Consider the following 17,818-nt stretch of genomic DNA (forward strand, 5'->3'; position numbering starts at 1 on the left):
TTTTTTTTCTTTCTTTTTTTTTTTTTTTTTTTCCCAACTTGACGGAAATGGTGATAAGAGAGTGAGCCTCTCATCGAGGGAGTGAATTCTTAAGGCGGCCCTCTGCGACGCTCATCTGGGCGTATTATCATCACTTTTGAGGCAGTTCTGAGCGAGACTTCCCTTTGCGTGTTTTTCCTGGCGCCCGCATCAATCACACATCGCTCATGCGTTTTTTTTTCTATGCAATTTCGCAATCACGAGGGGAGGAGCGCTAACGGGGAAAAGAAGCGGTGAAGTGGCATTAATTGTGTAATTTTTTTTCCCGCTCTTTTCCGTCCTTTCATGCTCTATCCTGTTTCTTTTTTTTTTTCTTTTCCCGTTAGCTCAAATTACCTGTCCCTTTAAAATACACAATTGTGCAATAGATCAACCCGTATGCGCGAGGGGAGAAAAAAGATGCCTGTAAAAACACGCCGCACCCCCCCTGGGGTGTGTGCAGATACTGTACGTAAGGATGGTTTTGTTTTCTCTTAGCCTTTCCGTTTTTTCCTGCCTCTCTCTCTTTCTTTCTCTCTTTTCTTCTCTCTGGTGCACATTCGAACAAGGCTCTAGATTGACTCCAAGGAACCGATGCGCGCGTGGCTAGCTGTGTATACAACGCTTGGGTGTATCGACACTAGCACACCTAAAACGGTGAATTGACTGGCATGCATACCTGTAAAAATGATATTTCGGCATGATGGAGGTGGGTCTGCATGAGGAAAATTATGTTTGAGCTTTTACAGAACTGATAGGAGACTCGCATACACGTTAATGAAAGCCCACTCTCCTAGGTAAATGTTAAAGCACCACCTAAAAACAAAAAAAAAAATTTTCTCCCTTTGTGTCGATCGTCGAAAGAAACGTTTTTCTTTAGAATGGTGACTTTATTAGAATAGATAAAAGAAGAAAATAAAGCAAAAAAAAAACAAAAAAAAAAATCACTAGCATAATCACTAGTATAATACTAGCATAATCACTAGTATAATACTAGCATAATCACTAGTATAATACTAGCATAATCACTAGCATAATCACTAGCATAATCACTTGCATAATCACTGGCATAATCGCTAAAATAATCACTAGCATAATCGCTAGAATAATCACTACCATAATCACTTGCATAATCACTGGCATAATCGCTAGAATAATCACTAGCTCAATCACTAGCAAAACTACTCAGAATAAAGTTTGCCACTTTGGATTGGCACAGGGAAATAAAGAAAAAGCAGTGATGAAATGGAATACGAATACGGAAAAAAAATAATAAGAAATAAATAAAAAAATAAATAAAAAAAAAAATAATAACATAAAAAAATAAATATAATAGCAATAGTAAACGAATTCGCAGCAAGGAGGGAGGAACAGAGAAGGCTTCACTAAAAAAAAAGGCCACACAAAAAAGGTTTAAAACAAATACTACACCACACGTGAGCAACTTGGGAATCGAGCAAAATGATAAAACTACCTGTGGCGCTCCTTCTCATTATAGGTACTTGAGGAGGGGAATGGGGGGAAGAGTCCAAAGCTATAACAAACATATTGGATGGGTGTCGCTGCATGTCACTGCATGTACATGTATTTCGACCGTATCGAAAGTTGTGTGGCCAAGAAATTTCTCCAAAATAAAAGTTCGATGTGTGACAAGTGCATGCCGTGGGTCACATAATCGTACGAAGAGGGGTGTATTCACGAATGAAACCTATGTGTGGCGAAGCAGCCATTTGGGGCTAGCCAACATGAAACCCCCTTTTTTGCCTACGTTCACCCTTTTTTTCATTTTTTTTTTTCCCATGCAGCCCTCTTGACTAGTACAAATGTCACCATATGCGAAACGAATAAAGTACACAATGTAACTCAGGAGGGTAACACAGGAACAAGTGGAGGCAGGAATAACTCCTCCCCTCCTTCGGAAGGCAAGCCCCCAAGTGATGGATCCAATAATGATGAGACAGCTTTTCCAACCAAAACTATATCGTTTAGTATTCCCCCCAATTTAGAAGGCGAGGGGTCTAAGAATGAAAGTGCGGGCAGTAAAGACCAAGTGGGAGCGACAACAGCTGGCTCTCCCCCATCGAGCAATAACACTACTGGAGGGAGCAGCACCTCCAGTGGAAAGAAAGAGGAGCACACAGTTATTCCTTTAGGTGGGGATTCACAGACGAAACCATCCGCCCCTGGAGTAACACCGAAAGGTCACCAAAGAGCAGTAGACATGTTTAGAGGAAATACAACCAAATGGATTGGCCCCCTTAAAGGCCCACAGCAAGTAGAATCAGCCTTATTAAAAAACCACAAGGGGGTGAAAGTTACAGGTTTGTGTGGGTCCTACTTTCGAGTGTACCTAGTACCACATATCCTAATCTATGCCTTAACAAAGAACTCCACTATCCAGATAGAGTCCCTCTTCGATGATAACACGAGGGTGGATTTTGAATACGCCGATGACGTCGTGAATAAGTGCGAGGAAGGGAAGAACTTCAAGCTGATTCTTTACCTGAAGGATAATGTCTTGACCATCAAGTGGAAGGTGCTTCCATCTTCAGCGACGAATGCCTCGGGTAACTTAGTCGGGGCAGCGGTGCCAAGGCGCATCAGGGGTGCTGTTCGTTGCGCAGCAGGCCATGCCTGTTTGAAGCACTTCCCCCCAAAGAGAGACAAATTGAACGCGCAATTTGGATGCTCCCTTTTTAAGATTGCTCGCTCGCGCACCGCGTTGGACTCTACACCTCTTGTGTGCCTCACGCAGGTGCATCAGTCTGATGAGCTTCCCTAATACAGCTGATCTTTAATTCTACCTACCTCCTTTGCAGCGGCCAGCACCAAGGCGGACGTGCGAAAGTTCAAAATCCCGCAGCTGGAGCGCCCGTTCACCTCGATACAGGTGTATACGGCGGACGTGAAGGCGGGGTTTATCGAGAGTAAAAACTACGCTCTGGAGGCGGACATTCCGGGTGAGTTCCCCGTGCGAGGAGAGGTGCCGTCATGAAACACGCACGATCGTGTCGTTTATACACACGATGCATTCACACCGCGTATTCACGCCCTTTATCCACGCCGCTTATCCAGACAAGTGCAACTCCATCGCAACGGAGTGCTTCCTAAACGGAAACGTGAACATCGACCAGTGCTACCAGTGCACGCTTCTGATTCAGGGCGTCGACTCGCCCTCCAAGGAGTGCTTCAATTACATATCGAAGGACTTGCAAGAGAAGCACGAAAATGCAAAAGTGAAGGGGCAAGAAGATATGAATCCGAAGGAATATGAGATCACCGAATCCATCGATATCATCCTAAAAAACATCTACAAAGTGGACACGGTGAATAAGAAGAAGGTGCTCATCACTATGGATGACTTTGATGACGTGTTGAAGGCAGAACTGCTAAACTACTGCAAACTTCTAAAAGAAATGGACGATAAGGGCACTCTAGAAAATTACGATCTGGGAAACGAGGTCGACATATTTAACAATATGATTAGACTTCTCAGTATGCACCCCAAAGAGAACATTATCACGCTGCAGGATAAGCTACGCAACACGGCAATATGTTTGAAGAATGTAGATGAATGGGTTAAAAACAAACGAGGATTATTGCTTCCGGAGGGGAAGGAAATGTCTTCGCTTGAGGGGAGCCCTACCGAAGTGGACGAAGACGAGGAACAAGAACTTCTAGGGCAAAATAAACTGCTCGATCAGGAAATGTACAGGAAGGATGAAGACGGCACCGTCGATTTGGTCAAAGCGGGAAAGGAGTTAAAATTAAGGTCTCCTTACTTTAAAAATAGCAAGTACTGCAATTACGAGTATTGTGACAGATGGAAGGATAAAACGAGTTGCATTTCGAGCATCGAAGTGGAAGATCAAGGAAACTGTGGTCTCTGCTGGGTGTTCGCATCTAAGTTGCACTTAGAGACAATCAGGTGCATGAGAGGGTACGGTCACTTCCGTATCTCCGCTTTGTACGTGGCAAACTGCTCCAAAAGGAACCGAAAACAGATCTGTGACGTGGGATCCAATCCTATAGAGTTCCTCCAGATTGTACAGGACACAGGATTCTTGCCCCTTGAATCCGATCACCCTTATCTCCACAAAAACGCCGAAAATGAGTGTCCCCAGCCAAAGGAAAATTGGATCAACCTATGGGGCAATAGCAAGTTACTGTTTCATAAGATTTATGGACATTTAATGAGCTACAAAGGATTCATCTCTTATCGGAGCCCGCACTTTAGGGACAACATGCACGTATTCATAGACTTGATAAAACGGGAGGTGCAAAATAAAGGCTCCGTCATTATTTACATCAAAACGAAGGACGTAATTGGATACGATTTTAACGGCAGAGGGGTACACAACATCTGTGGTGATAAAATTCCTGACCATGCAGCTAACATCGTGGGGTATGGTAACTACATCAATACCGATGGGGTGAAGAGGTCCTACTGGATTATTAGAAACAGCTGGGGGTACTACTGGGGCAATGAAGGAACCTTCAAAGTGGACATGCTTGGACCAGAGGGATGCAGATATAATTTTATTCACACCGCTATCGTTTTTAAGTTGAACTTGGGTCCTATTGATATCCCAAATAAGGACGTCGACCTGAACCATACCTACTTCCCCAAACATAGCTCGGACTTCTTTCACAGTCTCTACTTTAACAACTACGATGATGAGGCGGATGACGAGGAGAAGAACGTCTTCCAGAAGGACCGAAGCAACGACCACGGTGGTAGTGGTAATCATAGTGGTAGTGAAAAGGCTAATGGCAAGCGTAGTGGCGGTAAGGGTACTGATAGTAGCAGTGGTAATGGCTCCAGGTGGAGGAAGGGCCAAAATAAGAAGAAAATTTCAGGCCAAGATGCAGGCGCCGCCACCGAGGGTATCTCTTCGGGGGAAGCTTCTGGCGTGCATTCCAGTGTACCTCCCCAAAGTGCCAAGCCCAGCTCATCCGCAGAGAAAAAAATTCAAATACTACACGTGCTGAAGCATATTGATAAGTCCAAAGTTGTGCGAGGATTGGTAAAGTATGATAATATAAGCGACACGCAAAATGACCACAGCTGCGCAAGGGCTCATTCGAAGAACCCAGACAAGATGGACGAATGCAAAGTCTTCTGTGAGGAAAACTGGAACAGCTGCAAGAACCACTACTCTCCTGGGTATTGCCTAACCAAGTTGTACAGCGGCGGCAACTGCTACTTCTGCTACGTGTGAGGTGGGCGCGCAGAAACGCAGCTCCATTCAGAAACGCAGCTCCAAATTGTTAACCCGCCCCTTTTTCGCGGCTTCCCATTTTCCAACTTTTTTTTTTTTAGTAAACATAAGCATATGTTTAATTAGCGGTCCTTCGAAAGGATCCTTGTGATTTTTTTTTCGCACTTTAAAATAATTTCCCTCAGTGGCGTTTCATTTTGATAAACATAGAGACAACGTAGTTATGTGCACGCTTACGTGCTAGTAAGCTTAAATTGATTTCACCCTTTTTGAGCGTTTGGTCGCGTGTTGGGCTTCCTCTCGGGTGGCGTTTCGGCCCACTCACACTTCAGTCGTCTGTGCTTCAGAGGGGTAGGAAAACAAAAGGCCCTTGTGATGAAACATAAAATGAGTTATTTTTTTATATCCTTCCAGGTGGTCGACGTAGATGAATCATCTGATGTGTGCCGCTTCCCCTGCGAAGGGGAGATAGCACACATCGGAAAAGTCAAACAAAATACAGGGCCCGAATTTGTCGTGGACTCGCTCCGTAGTGTGCAGATGTGCGCGTTACACATTGCAAGGGAGGTGAAGACAGGGGTGATGCGGGGGCCATACCTCTCTATTCTGGTGAACAGGACATCCTCGATCGGTCCTGCTTTAATATAATGGTGCAAACTATTTTCCCCGTTTGGGGAGGGAGCCGACCAAAAGTAGCATCTTTCTTGCCTAATTGGAGCGTCACCACCGAGGGGTAAACTCGTGAGACCTCTAGTGCACCGGGGGAAAAAAAAAGTTACAGATCATTTCTTTTGGCGAACCGAATTTGAACAGGCAACAGTACACACGGCAGGGAAAAAAGAAAAAATAACAATAACAGCCAAGTAGGAGTAACAAAAGTGGAAAATTACTGCTCCCATATTGCAACCAGACTGGGACGAACGAGCCAAGAGGTGCTCATATACCCCCCTTTGGCTCCCGAGCAACAACACACTCCCGTTATGTTTCGTACAAGTTAAGCCAAGTGTGTAACTGCAGATCTAAGCTGCGCATGCATTTCTGTGTATGTGAAGTCTCAACGAATCTAGTTTGAAGGCAGTAGGACGAAATGGTTTCTTGCCTTTGCTTCCTTTTAACAATATGTAATGGGAGAAAAAAAAAGGAATTAAACCATTCCACAAAATGAGACAAGCGATGACTTTACCAACATGAGCGTCTGACCCTGCTCCGCGACGTTGCGGACGCCACACTAGGCACTCAAATGGCTGCGTTGTAAATTTATCCTCCCCCCCCACAGACACTGTTACTATGTACAAACATGCGCACATGTGGACATACACTCATGTATATTTTTTTTTCTTCTTCTCTTTTTTTTTTGGATTAATTCCTCCCAGATGTGGCCCTGGTCACGCACATAACGCGTTGTGCAGGTGATAGGCCGCCTGAGACCGGTGTGGGTCAACAACTCCACAGATGTAGTCCCCCCCAAGGAGGGGGTCCAGAGGAAAGTGCTGGAGACCCATCGGTGTCAGTCCCTGGAAAGGCCTCCCAAGATGCAGACCCGTCTTCCACTTCGAGTGCGAACGGGATCGATTCCTCTTCCTCAGTTGGAGGGACAGCTCTGCCTCCCAGAAGTACAGACGTAGAATCCAATGACATCGAGTCCAAATCTGCAGGTGCAGCATCTATACAGGCCGCGGATCCCTCGGAGCAAGACACACAGATAACATCAGCCCTGTTGAAACATTCTAATGGAATCAAAATTACGGGTTCGTGTAAGGCACACTTTAGAGTGTTCCTCTCGCCACATCTATGGATTTATGTGGTCGCGGCTGAGAACAAAATACAGCTGAGACCAAACTTTGGACCGATAACATCAGTAGACCTAGGGAATCTGATGAATGACTGCAAAAAGGGAGCGAACAGCAACTTCAAGCTCGTCGTGCATACCAGAGATGATATCTTGACGCTCAAGTGGAAGGTGACTGGGGAAGTTCCAGGTTAGGAGGCAAAAAAAAAAAAAAAAAGGAAAAGCAGCGAGGCGGATAAAATGCAGGCAGATTCACTTCCCTTTTTTTACAACACATGGTGCACTGAGCGGGGAAGTTATCAACCTATTTCTGCTCCGGAGTTGCTTTCTCATCTTATGTGTTCACTTTTGCTCCCTTTATAGGCAACAAGGAAGATGTGAAGAAGTACAAACTTCCTTCCCTGGACAGGCCCTTCACTTCCGTTCAGGTGCATTCGGTCAACACCAAGTCGAAGATAATCGAGAGCAAAATTTACGATATCGATAGAAGCATTCCAGGTGAGTCCCCAGGCAAGTAGGGGGGATATAAGGGGAAGACGCGAGGCTAGGAGTGGAGATGATCCTCTGTTATTACAACGGATGAACAGACACGTAGGAATTCCCTTGCATGCATCTCATCCCATCGCTCCACTGACTCATCCAATGAAAAACTCTCCTCACTCGCCTCTTCCCCGCAGCCCAATGCAGCGCGGTAGCGACGAAGTGCTTCCTCAGCGGCAGCCTGGACATCGAACACTGCTACCACTGCACCCTGTTGGAGAACAATATGGCCAAAGACAGCGACTGCTTCAAATACCTCTCGAGGGAAGCAAAAGAGTTTATCGAAAAAGATACGCCCATTAAAGCTCAAGAGGAAGAGGCACAATCTGCGGATCATAAACTGATCGAATCCATAGATGTAATTCTCAAGGCAGTGTATAAGTCAGACTCGGATGACGAAAGGAAGGAACTCATCACCCTGGAGGAAGTGGACGCAAATTTGAAGAAAGAGTTAGCCAACTATTGTACACTCATGAAGGAGGTAGACACAAGTGGCACTCTTAACAATCACAAATTGGCGAACGAAGTAGAAACGTATAAAAATCTGACCAGACTGTTACGAATGCATAAAGAAGAAAATGTCGTCAGACTTCAGGACAAATTGAGAAACGCAGCAATATGTATGAAGCATATAGACAAGTGGATTCTTAATAAGAGGGGGTTAACACTACCGGATTCTATCCCCTACAGTGAAGACAATACAGAGGAGTATCTACCGGAAGAGCTGCTCCAAGAAATAGAGAAGGAAAAAAGTCTCTACGATGATGATGTATTCGATAAAGATACAAATGGAATCATAAATTTGAATAAGATCCCCAGCGAAATGAAATTTAAATCTCCGTATTTTAAAAAAAGTAAATATTGTAACAATGAATACTGTGACAGATGGAAGGATAAAACGAGTTGTATTTCAAACATTGAGGTAGAGGAACAAGGGGATTGTGGACTCTGTTGGATTTTTGCCTCTAAGTTGCATGTAGAAACGATAAGGTGCATGAGAGGGTATGGGCACTTCCGCAGCTCCGCTCTGTTTGTGGCCAACTGCTCCAAGAGAAAGTCAGAAGATATCTGTACAGTTGGATCCAACCCGACGGAATTTCTTCAAATTGTTAAAGAAACAGGATTTTTACCACTGGAGTCGGATCTCCCCTACAGATGGAGCGACGCTGGGAACTCCTGCCCCTATAATAGAAGAAGCATGTGGACCAACCTATGGGGTAATACCAGGCTGTTGTATCATGGGAGACCTCATCACTTGATCCAAACACATGGATACGTGGCCTACGAAAGCAGGCGTTTTCAATACAATATAGATCTCTTCATTGATATCCTCAAGAGGGAGATTCAAAACAAAGGATCCGCCATTATCTATATAAAAACAGAGAACGTTATCGATTACGACTTGAATGGCCGATTTGTGCACAGCATATGTGGACATAATGATGCAGATCATGCTGCTAACATTATTGGCTACGGAAATTACATTGGTCTTGGTGGTAAGAAGAGATCATATTGGATTGTTAGGAATAGCTGGGGATACTACTGGGGCGATGAAGGCAACTTCAAGGTAGACATGTATGGCCCGGAGGGATGCAAACGGAACTTCATTCACACGGCAGTTGTTTTTAAGATAGATTTGGGCATTGTGGAAATCCCAAAGAAGGAAGACCGGTCCTTTTATAGATATTTTGTCCAGTACGTCCCGAACTTCTTGCACAGCCTCTTCTATGTCAGTTACGACAAAGTTGTTAATGGGAAGAAGCATTCTGAGAACCGAAAGGGGGGAATAGCAGGGGGGGGTGGCCTAGTCGACGGTAAGGCGGGACAAGCAGGGGGGGGTTCCTTAGTCGACCTTCAAGCGGTAGTCACAGGACAGACAGAGACGCCCACGTCGGAGGCCGCTAAAAACGGGGCTCAACCCGGAGCAGAGGGTAGCGAAGCAAATGCCGCGATGGGCGGCAAGGCAGGAATTGTAGCCCCGATGGGGTCACAAATGAGTCCAGTTTCGCCACAAACGAGTGTAATTTCGCCGCAAATCGGTGCAGTTGCTCCACAAATCGGTGCAGTTGCCTCCCCCCCAAACGTGACTCCGCTGAACGTAACGGCTGGGGAGGGCCAGCGTGTGGGGGGTGTAGTCTCCCTCACCCCCGTGGACAACTCGGGCGAGAAGAAAATTCCAGTCATGCACATTTTAAAATATGTGAAGGAGACCAAAATGACGAAGGCCACCGTGAGGTACGACAGTTTGAGAGAAATAGAAGGCTCGCACAGCTGCTCCAGGAGCTACGCAAGGGACGGGAAGGGGCGCGAGGAGTGCACCCAATTCTGCCTCAAGAACTGGAACTCCTGCAGGGGGCACTACTCCCCTGGTTACTGCTTAACTAAGATGTACACGGGGAGTAACTGCATATTTTGCAGCGTGTAGATCCGTTCAAAAGTAACCGCGATGGTCGCGGCGGTTGCGACGGTTGAGGTTTTCTGGAGAGGGCGCCACTACTGGGTGTTGCGGAACATCAGGGGGTAGCCTTCCCAAGCGCAACCGCGTCTACGCAGTTCGCCCTTTCGCGTCGCTCCATTTTGATGTTAATTTTCGGCTCATGTGGTTGCGTGGGGGCCTAACGGCATTTTCCTTTTTTTTAATATCCCCATTTGGGCAAATATACCAACGAGGAGCCACTCCAGTGTGTACTTTTCCGCACCATGCGCTACACATGTTAGAAGTTTTTTTTTTTTTTCTTTTTTTTTCCCACTTAAGAGGACTACCAAATGAAGAGTTATAAAATTGTGAACGCAGCTGTGTTGCCCTTTATTTTTCCCAATTGGGAAAAGATGCACGCATGGGGAAGGGTTTATCGGAGGTGAAAATTACGCACAGTTGGCTGTAACTTACGCTTTCCCCTTTCCAAGCTAATCGACTGAACGTGCGTCAGGGGATGGGGCTTATACCCGGCGTGGGTATTTACAAGTGTAAACAGGCATGGACGCCGTTATGTCAGCATCATCATGCGCATATCCCCCTCTGGGTTTATCTTAGCATCTAACTTTTGTGTGCACATCTGGAATAGATACGTGCCGTCCCGTTATTTGTGTGTATATGAATGGCGAGTGGGGTACCAAATGAACACTGCGGGAAGATCCTCAATGGAAAGGTTACCTATTACGCAAGGGTTTATGTGTAGATCCTCCTGCTTGGGAATTTATTTATTTGTTTATTTATTTGTTCATTTATTTTTTTATTTTTTTTTTTTTTTCCAAGTGTGAGTCTCGGAGTAAGCAGAATTAATCTTATGAGTGTGGGTCTTGTCTTGGCGTTCAAGACCTTCCCACTTCTTAATTTTTCGGATGCCCATTTCTGCAAAATTGAAATTGTAAGGTTAACAGGTTTTGAAATTATTTCCCTCAACAAGGCAAGAACTTGCAAGGAATGATGTTTCTTCTGGGTGTTCTGACGTAACTGTGAGCTGCATGCAGTTGGGAAGAAGAAAAAAAAAAAAATTGGCTAAGAATGGCTAGAATGGCCAAAAATGACTAAAAATGGCTCAGAAATGGTCCAGGGAGCTGATCGAATCAAACGCGTTGCACGCAGTGCATGGCTTCACCCTGATGAAAATTCTGGACCAACCGTTAACCCATGAGGATGATTCATTTTCACACCAAGACAGTTATTTCCAATAGGGGGCTGACATTATATATATAAGAAACAGAAAAAGAAAGAAAAAAAGTTTCTGCTCGAGGCAAATTCCTCATCACATGAACTTTGTGTGTAACACATGTTCGCATGTCTACATCATCATGTTAACTGCAGTAACACCTCCTGATTCCGTTGGTTGCACGCGTACGATTGATAGGGGATCTTCCTTCTCATTCACCGTTTCACACATGTGCCGTCCAGGCTGCAGTATTGTGTAACATAGGTCCACCTTTTCATGTGAGCATGGCGGAAAACGTACAGCTGAGTGGCGATTGCACATGCGTGTAGGAATGCCCATGTGTACGTGTCCGTCTTGCCCGATTTACTTCCTGCAACGAGGGCCTCCTTGAAGGAAGCACAGACGGGGATCATCCTCGCGGCTGTAAAGAAAGCCGAACCCCCGCACGGTCGGAAGCTAGTCTGTTGCGTTGGTTGCATTAGCTGCGTCGATTAAGTTGGCTTCGCTGATTAAGTTTACTACGCTAAATTCGCTGCTTCCATTACGTCCGTTGTGTTAATTAAGTTCGTTTTATTCGCTGCGTCTGTTCTATCGTTTTCGTTTCTTTCCTTTTTAAAACATACCTCTTTGCAAACTGGTAACATCTTTACCACTTGTTCTAAGTCTGACTGACGCCCGTGTGACACTTCACCCGGACGAAAACCTTCTGCTTCTCGTGACCCCCTCGCCAGTTAACACAAAGAATCATCACCCCTCATCAAAGGAGAAGCTCAACCGGACAAGTCCGATCATTACACAAAAAAGCTTTACCCGTTATTCACCCCTGTCTACGATGAAGATAAATCAGATTGCGCAGTGCGTCCTGTTCGCTCTGGTTGCCCATTTGGTGAAGCGAGGTAGGGTCCCCACAGTCTGTAGGCGTTTTTACGTCCTTCGCTGAGCCTCGTCCTTCATCATGCGGCCACGCACGCACAGGGACGAATGGACAGAGGGACAGACGAATACACGTACATACACATACGTCTGTGTGGATTCTTCCAGTTTGCTACTTCCCCCTTCTGTTTGATGAGCGCCATTTGTTCACGCCACCATTGCTGTGCTTTCTGTTGTGCATGACTCCTGCGTTCACTAATGAACCCCCTCCATGCGCACAACCTCAAACTGCCAATTTCGAACCGAAAACATGTTGCCCTTTCCCCCCCTCCCCGGCTTCTTCTCTCACCAACGCAGTCAAGTCCAACATTGTAGTCAACTGCTTCGGTATAGAGCACTGCAAAATATGTCACATAGCCTTACGAAATTGCTTCTTATCAGGGACTAACAACTTGGCCAAGTGTGTCGAATGCGAGGAGAAGTACTACAAAATTCCGCCTTGCATTCACCATACAGGTTCGCAAGGGGAATGATCTTCTCCATAGCAGCGATCTGCACCTGCGCAGCCATCATCCCGTCAGTATACCATCCTACAGGTGTACCCCTCTTTTGAATCCCCCCCCCAGAAACCACACGCACCTTTTTCGCCTTCTTACCCTTTTAGAAAATTTTCTGCAGACCTCCAGGGAGAAGGGAACCTTCGTGGAGATGAAGGACCATGTAAGGGATCATCATTATGAAAAAATTACGAGCGAAAGAGTTGCATTAGGAATGACCATTCTTAGTCCAAACCTGGGCACGTGGCAAGGTGGAAATGAAGTCATGCGTGTCTATTCACACCGGTCACTTCATATCGGTCGCTTCACATCGTTCGCCCCTCATAGGACTACCTAACGGAGGACAAAGTGGATGATCTTATTTCTGAGGTGGTAAAGTTATCACTCGAGAGGCAGAGAAATGCAGTGCCTGGAACAGAAGACACGAATGAAGACTTCCACAAGAAAATCATGCAGCTCTGTTTGTACTCTAATTTTAACGACAACTATGAAAATGCAAAGAAGCACACCCAGGCAAGTGCCGAAGAGGTGGAAAAATCCATCCACAGAATTGTTAGTATGTACATACATGAGAGTAATAACATGGAACATATTACTAACTCACTGAAGAACCCAGCCTTGTGTTTGAAAGATCCAGGAGAGTGGACAAAGGATAGGGCGGGGTACAAGGACAACGATGTTCCTTCGGTGGGCATCATACCCGAGAGAAAGCTCTTCAAGCCGTACCAGGTGAAGTCGCTGATGAGCTCCCTTTACAGTTACAAATCGAACTGCAACCGGCAATTCTGCGACAGGTTCTCGGACCCCAACGAGTGTGAGAATAGCATCCGGGTCCTCAACCAGGGCACATGGTAAGTCGGGACGAGTAGAGACACGATGCTGCGTGGGTGGCTAACGAGGCTAACTCGACGGACGTTTCCTTCCGCGTAGGTGGCTAACCCAATGCACGCTTCTTCCTTACTCTCCATTCTTCTCCCCCCCTCAGCGGAAACTGCTGGGCCTTCGCCTCCTCGCAAGTGTTCTCCGCCTACCGGTGCAGGAATGGCCTGGGATTCGCAGAGCCCTCCGTCAAGTACGTGACGCTCTGCAAAAACAGGCACTCGGATGACTACCAAGAAAATGCCTTCCACCACTACAATGATAACATTTGTAAGGAAGGGGGACATCTCTCATACTACTTAGAAACCTTAGAAAAGACGAGGATGCTACCTACCTCCTACGATGTCCCATACAACGAGCCATTAAAAGGAGCAGAATGTCCACAGTCCAGTGTGGACTGGGCAAACATGTGGGATCAGGTGAACCCACTAACCAAAATTATGAATGGGTACATCTATCGTGGGTATTTCAAAATTTCCTTTCATGACTATTCTAGGAGTGGAAAGATGGAAGAGCTTATTAGCTTAATTAAGGACTACATAATAGAGCAGGGAGCCTTGTTTGTCTCCATGGAGGTGAACGAAAAGTTAAGTTTCGATCATGATGGAGTGGAGGTGATGATGAATTGCGAATACAATCAATCCCCTGATCATGCCTTGGCCTTAATAGGGTATGGTGATTATTTGAAGCCTTCTGGAGAAAAAAGTTCATACTGGTTAATTAGAAACAGTTGGGGTTCTCACTGGGGTGACAAAGGAAATTTTAAAGTCGACATGTATGGTCCTGCCAATTGTAACGGTGCTGTGTTATGCAATGCCTTCCCTTTAATGCTCCGGATGAATGGGGAGAAAATTACGAAACCGCTTCCTGACGATTTAGCCTCTACGGATAACAGAACCAGGTATAACCACTCCGACTTCACTAGGGACAGAAACAGGAGATCATCCAGGACATACAAATCGGATAAAGAACGAGACCAACCCAATGGTTGGGCAGATAACAATCCGTTTGATAACCCTAAAAATAATGAGATCGATGATGGCGATAAGAGGGATTGGCCACCTTTTAATCCATTCGAGAGGGACTACGTCGACCCATACAAGGATAATGACAACGACGCGGAACGCAGCGACTCGGAACGCGGAGACTCGGAACGCGGCGACGCGGGCATGAATGACAACCGCGGAAACATGATCCGCCGCAAGGTTTTCAAGACCACTCTCCTCCTAAAAATTGGGGATACACACTTCAGGCGGGACATCTACATGAGAAGTAGGCCTCCTGAGGGGAGAAGCGGTGCGGCGGTGGAGTGGTGGAACGGTGACACCGTGGAGCCGTGGCGTACTTCACCACTTGGCCGACCCCCCTCACCGATTCGTCGCCCTCCGCAAGACTTCTCACCACTTCTTACACCTCACCACTTCCTACACCTTACCACTTCCTACACCTCACCACTTCATACCCCTCACCACTTCTTACACCTATGCAGGAAAAGACGAGTACAAGGAGAGGAACTCCTGCCTGCGGACGTACTCCCTGAATTCTCTAGCGGACGTCTCCTGTAGGAACAACTGCCATAAGTATATTGACCTGTGCAGCCATTATACGTCCGTTGGGAGGTGCCTTATGCGCTATGCTGAGAACTATAAATGCGTTTACTGTGGCATGGAATAAGGGAGGCATATTCTCCCCAACTGTGTGTGTGGCAGCGCGGTTTGGATAGCACCAAAATGGGAAAAATAAAAAAATAAAGAAAAAAAAAAGAAAAAAATGCCACAAAATGATCACTTTGTTCGACGTTCCAAATAATCAGTTCAATTTTACTTTTCGTTGCTTCGCGTTTCCCCCCTTGGCGTATCCGTGACACCTTCATTTCCTTAGCCCGCTGCCCAACATGTAAGCCCAAGATGGCCCTCCGTCCGAAAACTTTTTCCTTGGCCATTACCGCGGCACCCATTTTTGCTCCACTGCACACGCGTAACGATTTTCCACATTTTTTTCTACACCCCGTGACGCACTTCACACCCACAACTAACATTATGGCGCGCTGTCGTGGGGAATCTCCCAGTGCTGTTGTTTAATAGACTCATGGTGTGAATACCGCACGGGTTTTTTTTTTATGTTATTTTTTATGTCACTTTTTTTTGTTATCTCTTATGTCATTTTTTATGTTATTTTTTTTCACGCGCTGTTTTTGCTTATCTTAGAGGTGGCCGCTATATTTTCATTTCGACTTAGGTTACCTCGTCGCAATCCACTCATTGGGCTCAATCTCATTTGATTTGTGGAATTCCACCTCCTCCGCCCCTGGGGGTGACCAACCGTTCTTCGCTAACGGGCGTACAACGTACATGGGCGTAATTGTCCAGCAACACACCTTTCCGGGGGGATGTACAAAAAGGGTTGAAAAGAAAGGTTGGGAAAAAAAGGAAAAGAATACACGTCTGCACGTTGGCACCTTTGTGGCGTTATTGATCCACTTGATAAGATTTCCACTCAGTTTGGTTTAACGAATGGGGAAAAAAGTGGAGAAAGAATTAAAGCGTTTTCTTATGCAGGCGGTTATCTTTAGTGAAGCAGGGGTGCGGCATTTTCCCGCTTCCCCCCCGTTTTTCGCCGCTTTTTTTGGCCATCTGTTTTGAAGCAACGACATGCGTGTAGGGCGCGATTTTTCTTCCCCCGATTTTTGCGCGAGGGAAAAATTGCCCAGGGAAATTATCACAGCATAGTGGCCGCTTGGGGAAACATCCGGAATATCCGAAAAATTCGAAACATCTTCCCCTGCCGCTGCCCCTGCCACCGCCACTATCACTGCCACACTGCCCTTCTTTAACTGCAAATGTGCTGCGCGCCTCTTCGAATTTTTTCCCTCTCCCCCTGTGAATTTGAAAAAGTTGTTACTCGCACGATGTATGGTATGTGCGCATGTGTACTTACCGATGTAATGTCGTGTACCATGCCTTTTCTCGGGAAGGTTCGCAGGTTAACCCCTTTTGCGAAGTTCCCTTCCTCCGTAGGCGCGGGCACATCACGTACGCCTCGAGCGACCGACTGATGCGGTGAGGATAAACATAGGGTTGGCACCACATTTTATCACATTTTAATGGGACCATTTTTTTTTTTTTTATTTTCCTCCTCGTTTGTTAAAACGGTCTTCGCTGCTTCCCCTTGCGAGATACCCCAATCGAAGTCATATCAGCGTTACATCTCAGTCGGACAAGAAGCAAAGAAGTTTATCAACGCCCCCCTTTGTAGAGCAATAAATGGAAGAGGGCTAATGGACACTGCTGAGGGTTATCTACCCACATACACGTGCGTCTGTCCCGACTTGTGCAAGCCCAAACAGGTTGTCCAATCCACTTGAAGGGGAAAATGTTCCACTTGTTAAAGGCAAACCTGGCGCCGAAATCTCGGAGCGCCCTCATTAAGAAGATGGCCTATGGCTCAACCCCCAAAGGTGAAAGTACCGAATCGAATACGACCAATCAAATTATCCAGCTCACCAGTGACGCAATCAACAAAATGAAACAAATCAATTTGAAGTATAAAAACTCAAAAGCGTTGAAGGTATCCGTAGAAGCTGGGGGATGCTCAGGCTTCCAATATTCCTTTTCTCTAATCGATAAAACAAACATACAGGAGAAGGAGTTAGTCGTTTATAATAGAGAGTGCCTCGTAGTCATTGACAAAGGGGCGGCGGAAATGCTGAGGAACTCCAAAATAGACTACACCAATAATCTCATTGCAAAGAAGTTCGTCCTCGAGAACATTCCGAACCTCTCATCCAAGTGTTCCTGTGGCAACTCGTTTGATGTCAAGCTTCTTTAAGTGGCCCATGGGGTTAGCAGGCAAACGGAGGCTGCCATTGGAAGGCCACCATTCGAAGGCCACCGTTCGAACGTCGCTGCTAAGACCACGGAAGAATGATTGCCGCATGCCCAGGTGAAGACAGCTCGAAGGGACATAACCCTCTCGTCAATTTTGTCCAACCGTTTAACGTGTCAAATGTTCTAATAAAGGAAACGCAATGAGAGGAAATATTTCCTCCCCATTATAGACCTCCGCAATGATTTTTTTTTTGTGAAGAAGCAAGAAGTGTGCAGTGCGAAGTGGACAGTCATCAACAAATAATGAATGACGAAGGACGAATTCGGGGGGACTTCCCTACGCAGAGTGGCCACGTCTAATGGCTTGTTTGATGCAGGGTGCCTTCTCTCCGAGGAGCCACCTCGAACTTCAAATAAAAGCAGAGGCCAATCGGATGCTCATCTCTCATATGTGCACAAAAAA

The 17,818-nt window shown here is 46.0% G+C and overlaps 4 protein-coding genes across 4 annotated transcripts; all 4 read left to right on the forward strand.

Moving 5' to 3' along the window:
• Nucleotides 1–1,479: 1,479 nt before the first annotated feature.
• On the forward strand, nt 1,480–5,240 carry C922_02824 (hypothetical protein; the record flags this gene model as incomplete). The annotated part of the gene is made up of 4 exons (XM_008818423.1): nt 1,480–1,516; nt 1,824–2,585; nt 2,838–2,978; nt 3,094–5,240. The coding sequence occupies 4 exons, from the start codon at nt 1,480–1,482 to the stop codon at nt 5,238–5,240; spliced, it is 3,087 nt and encodes a 1,028-aa protein (XP_008816645.1).
• Nucleotides 5,241–6,327: 1,087 nt separating this feature from the next.
• Nucleotides 6,328–9,994, forward strand: C922_02825 (hypothetical protein; the record flags this gene model as incomplete). Its single annotated transcript, XM_008818424.1, has 4 exons — nt 6,328–6,361; nt 6,713–7,219; nt 7,393–7,527; nt 7,707–9,994. 4 exons carry the CDS (start codon nt 6,328–6,330, stop codon nt 9,992–9,994), a joined length of 2,964 nt encoding a protein of 987 aa, XP_008816646.1.
• A 2,057-nt stretch (nt 9,995–12,051) lies between these two features.
• Nucleotides 12,052–15,202, forward strand: C922_02826 (hypothetical protein; the record flags this gene model as incomplete). The annotated part of the gene is made up of 6 exons (XM_008818425.1): nt 12,052–12,115; nt 12,450–12,608; nt 12,757–12,812; nt 12,977–13,500; nt 13,635–14,800; nt 15,018–15,202. 6 exons carry the CDS (start codon nt 12,052–12,054, stop codon nt 15,200–15,202), a joined length of 2,154 nt encoding a protein of 717 aa, XP_008816647.1.
• A 1,698-nt stretch (nt 15,203–16,900) lies between these two features.
• Nucleotides 16,901–17,356, forward strand: C922_02827 (hypothetical protein; the record flags this gene model as incomplete). The annotated part of the gene is made up of 1 exon (XM_008818426.1): nt 16,901–17,356. The coding sequence occupies one exon, from the start codon at nt 16,901–16,903 to the stop codon at nt 17,354–17,356; it is 456 nt and encodes a 151-aa protein (XP_008816648.1).
• Nucleotides 17,357–17,818: the final 462 nt, after the last annotated feature.

The sequence above is a fragment of the Plasmodium inui genome, assembly GCF_000524495.1.
Source record: "Plasmodium inui San Antonio 1 unplaced genomic scaffold supercont1.10, whole genome shotgun sequence".
Lineage (NCBI taxonomy): Eukaryota > Apicomplexa > Aconoidasida > Haemosporida > Plasmodiidae > Plasmodium > Plasmodium inui.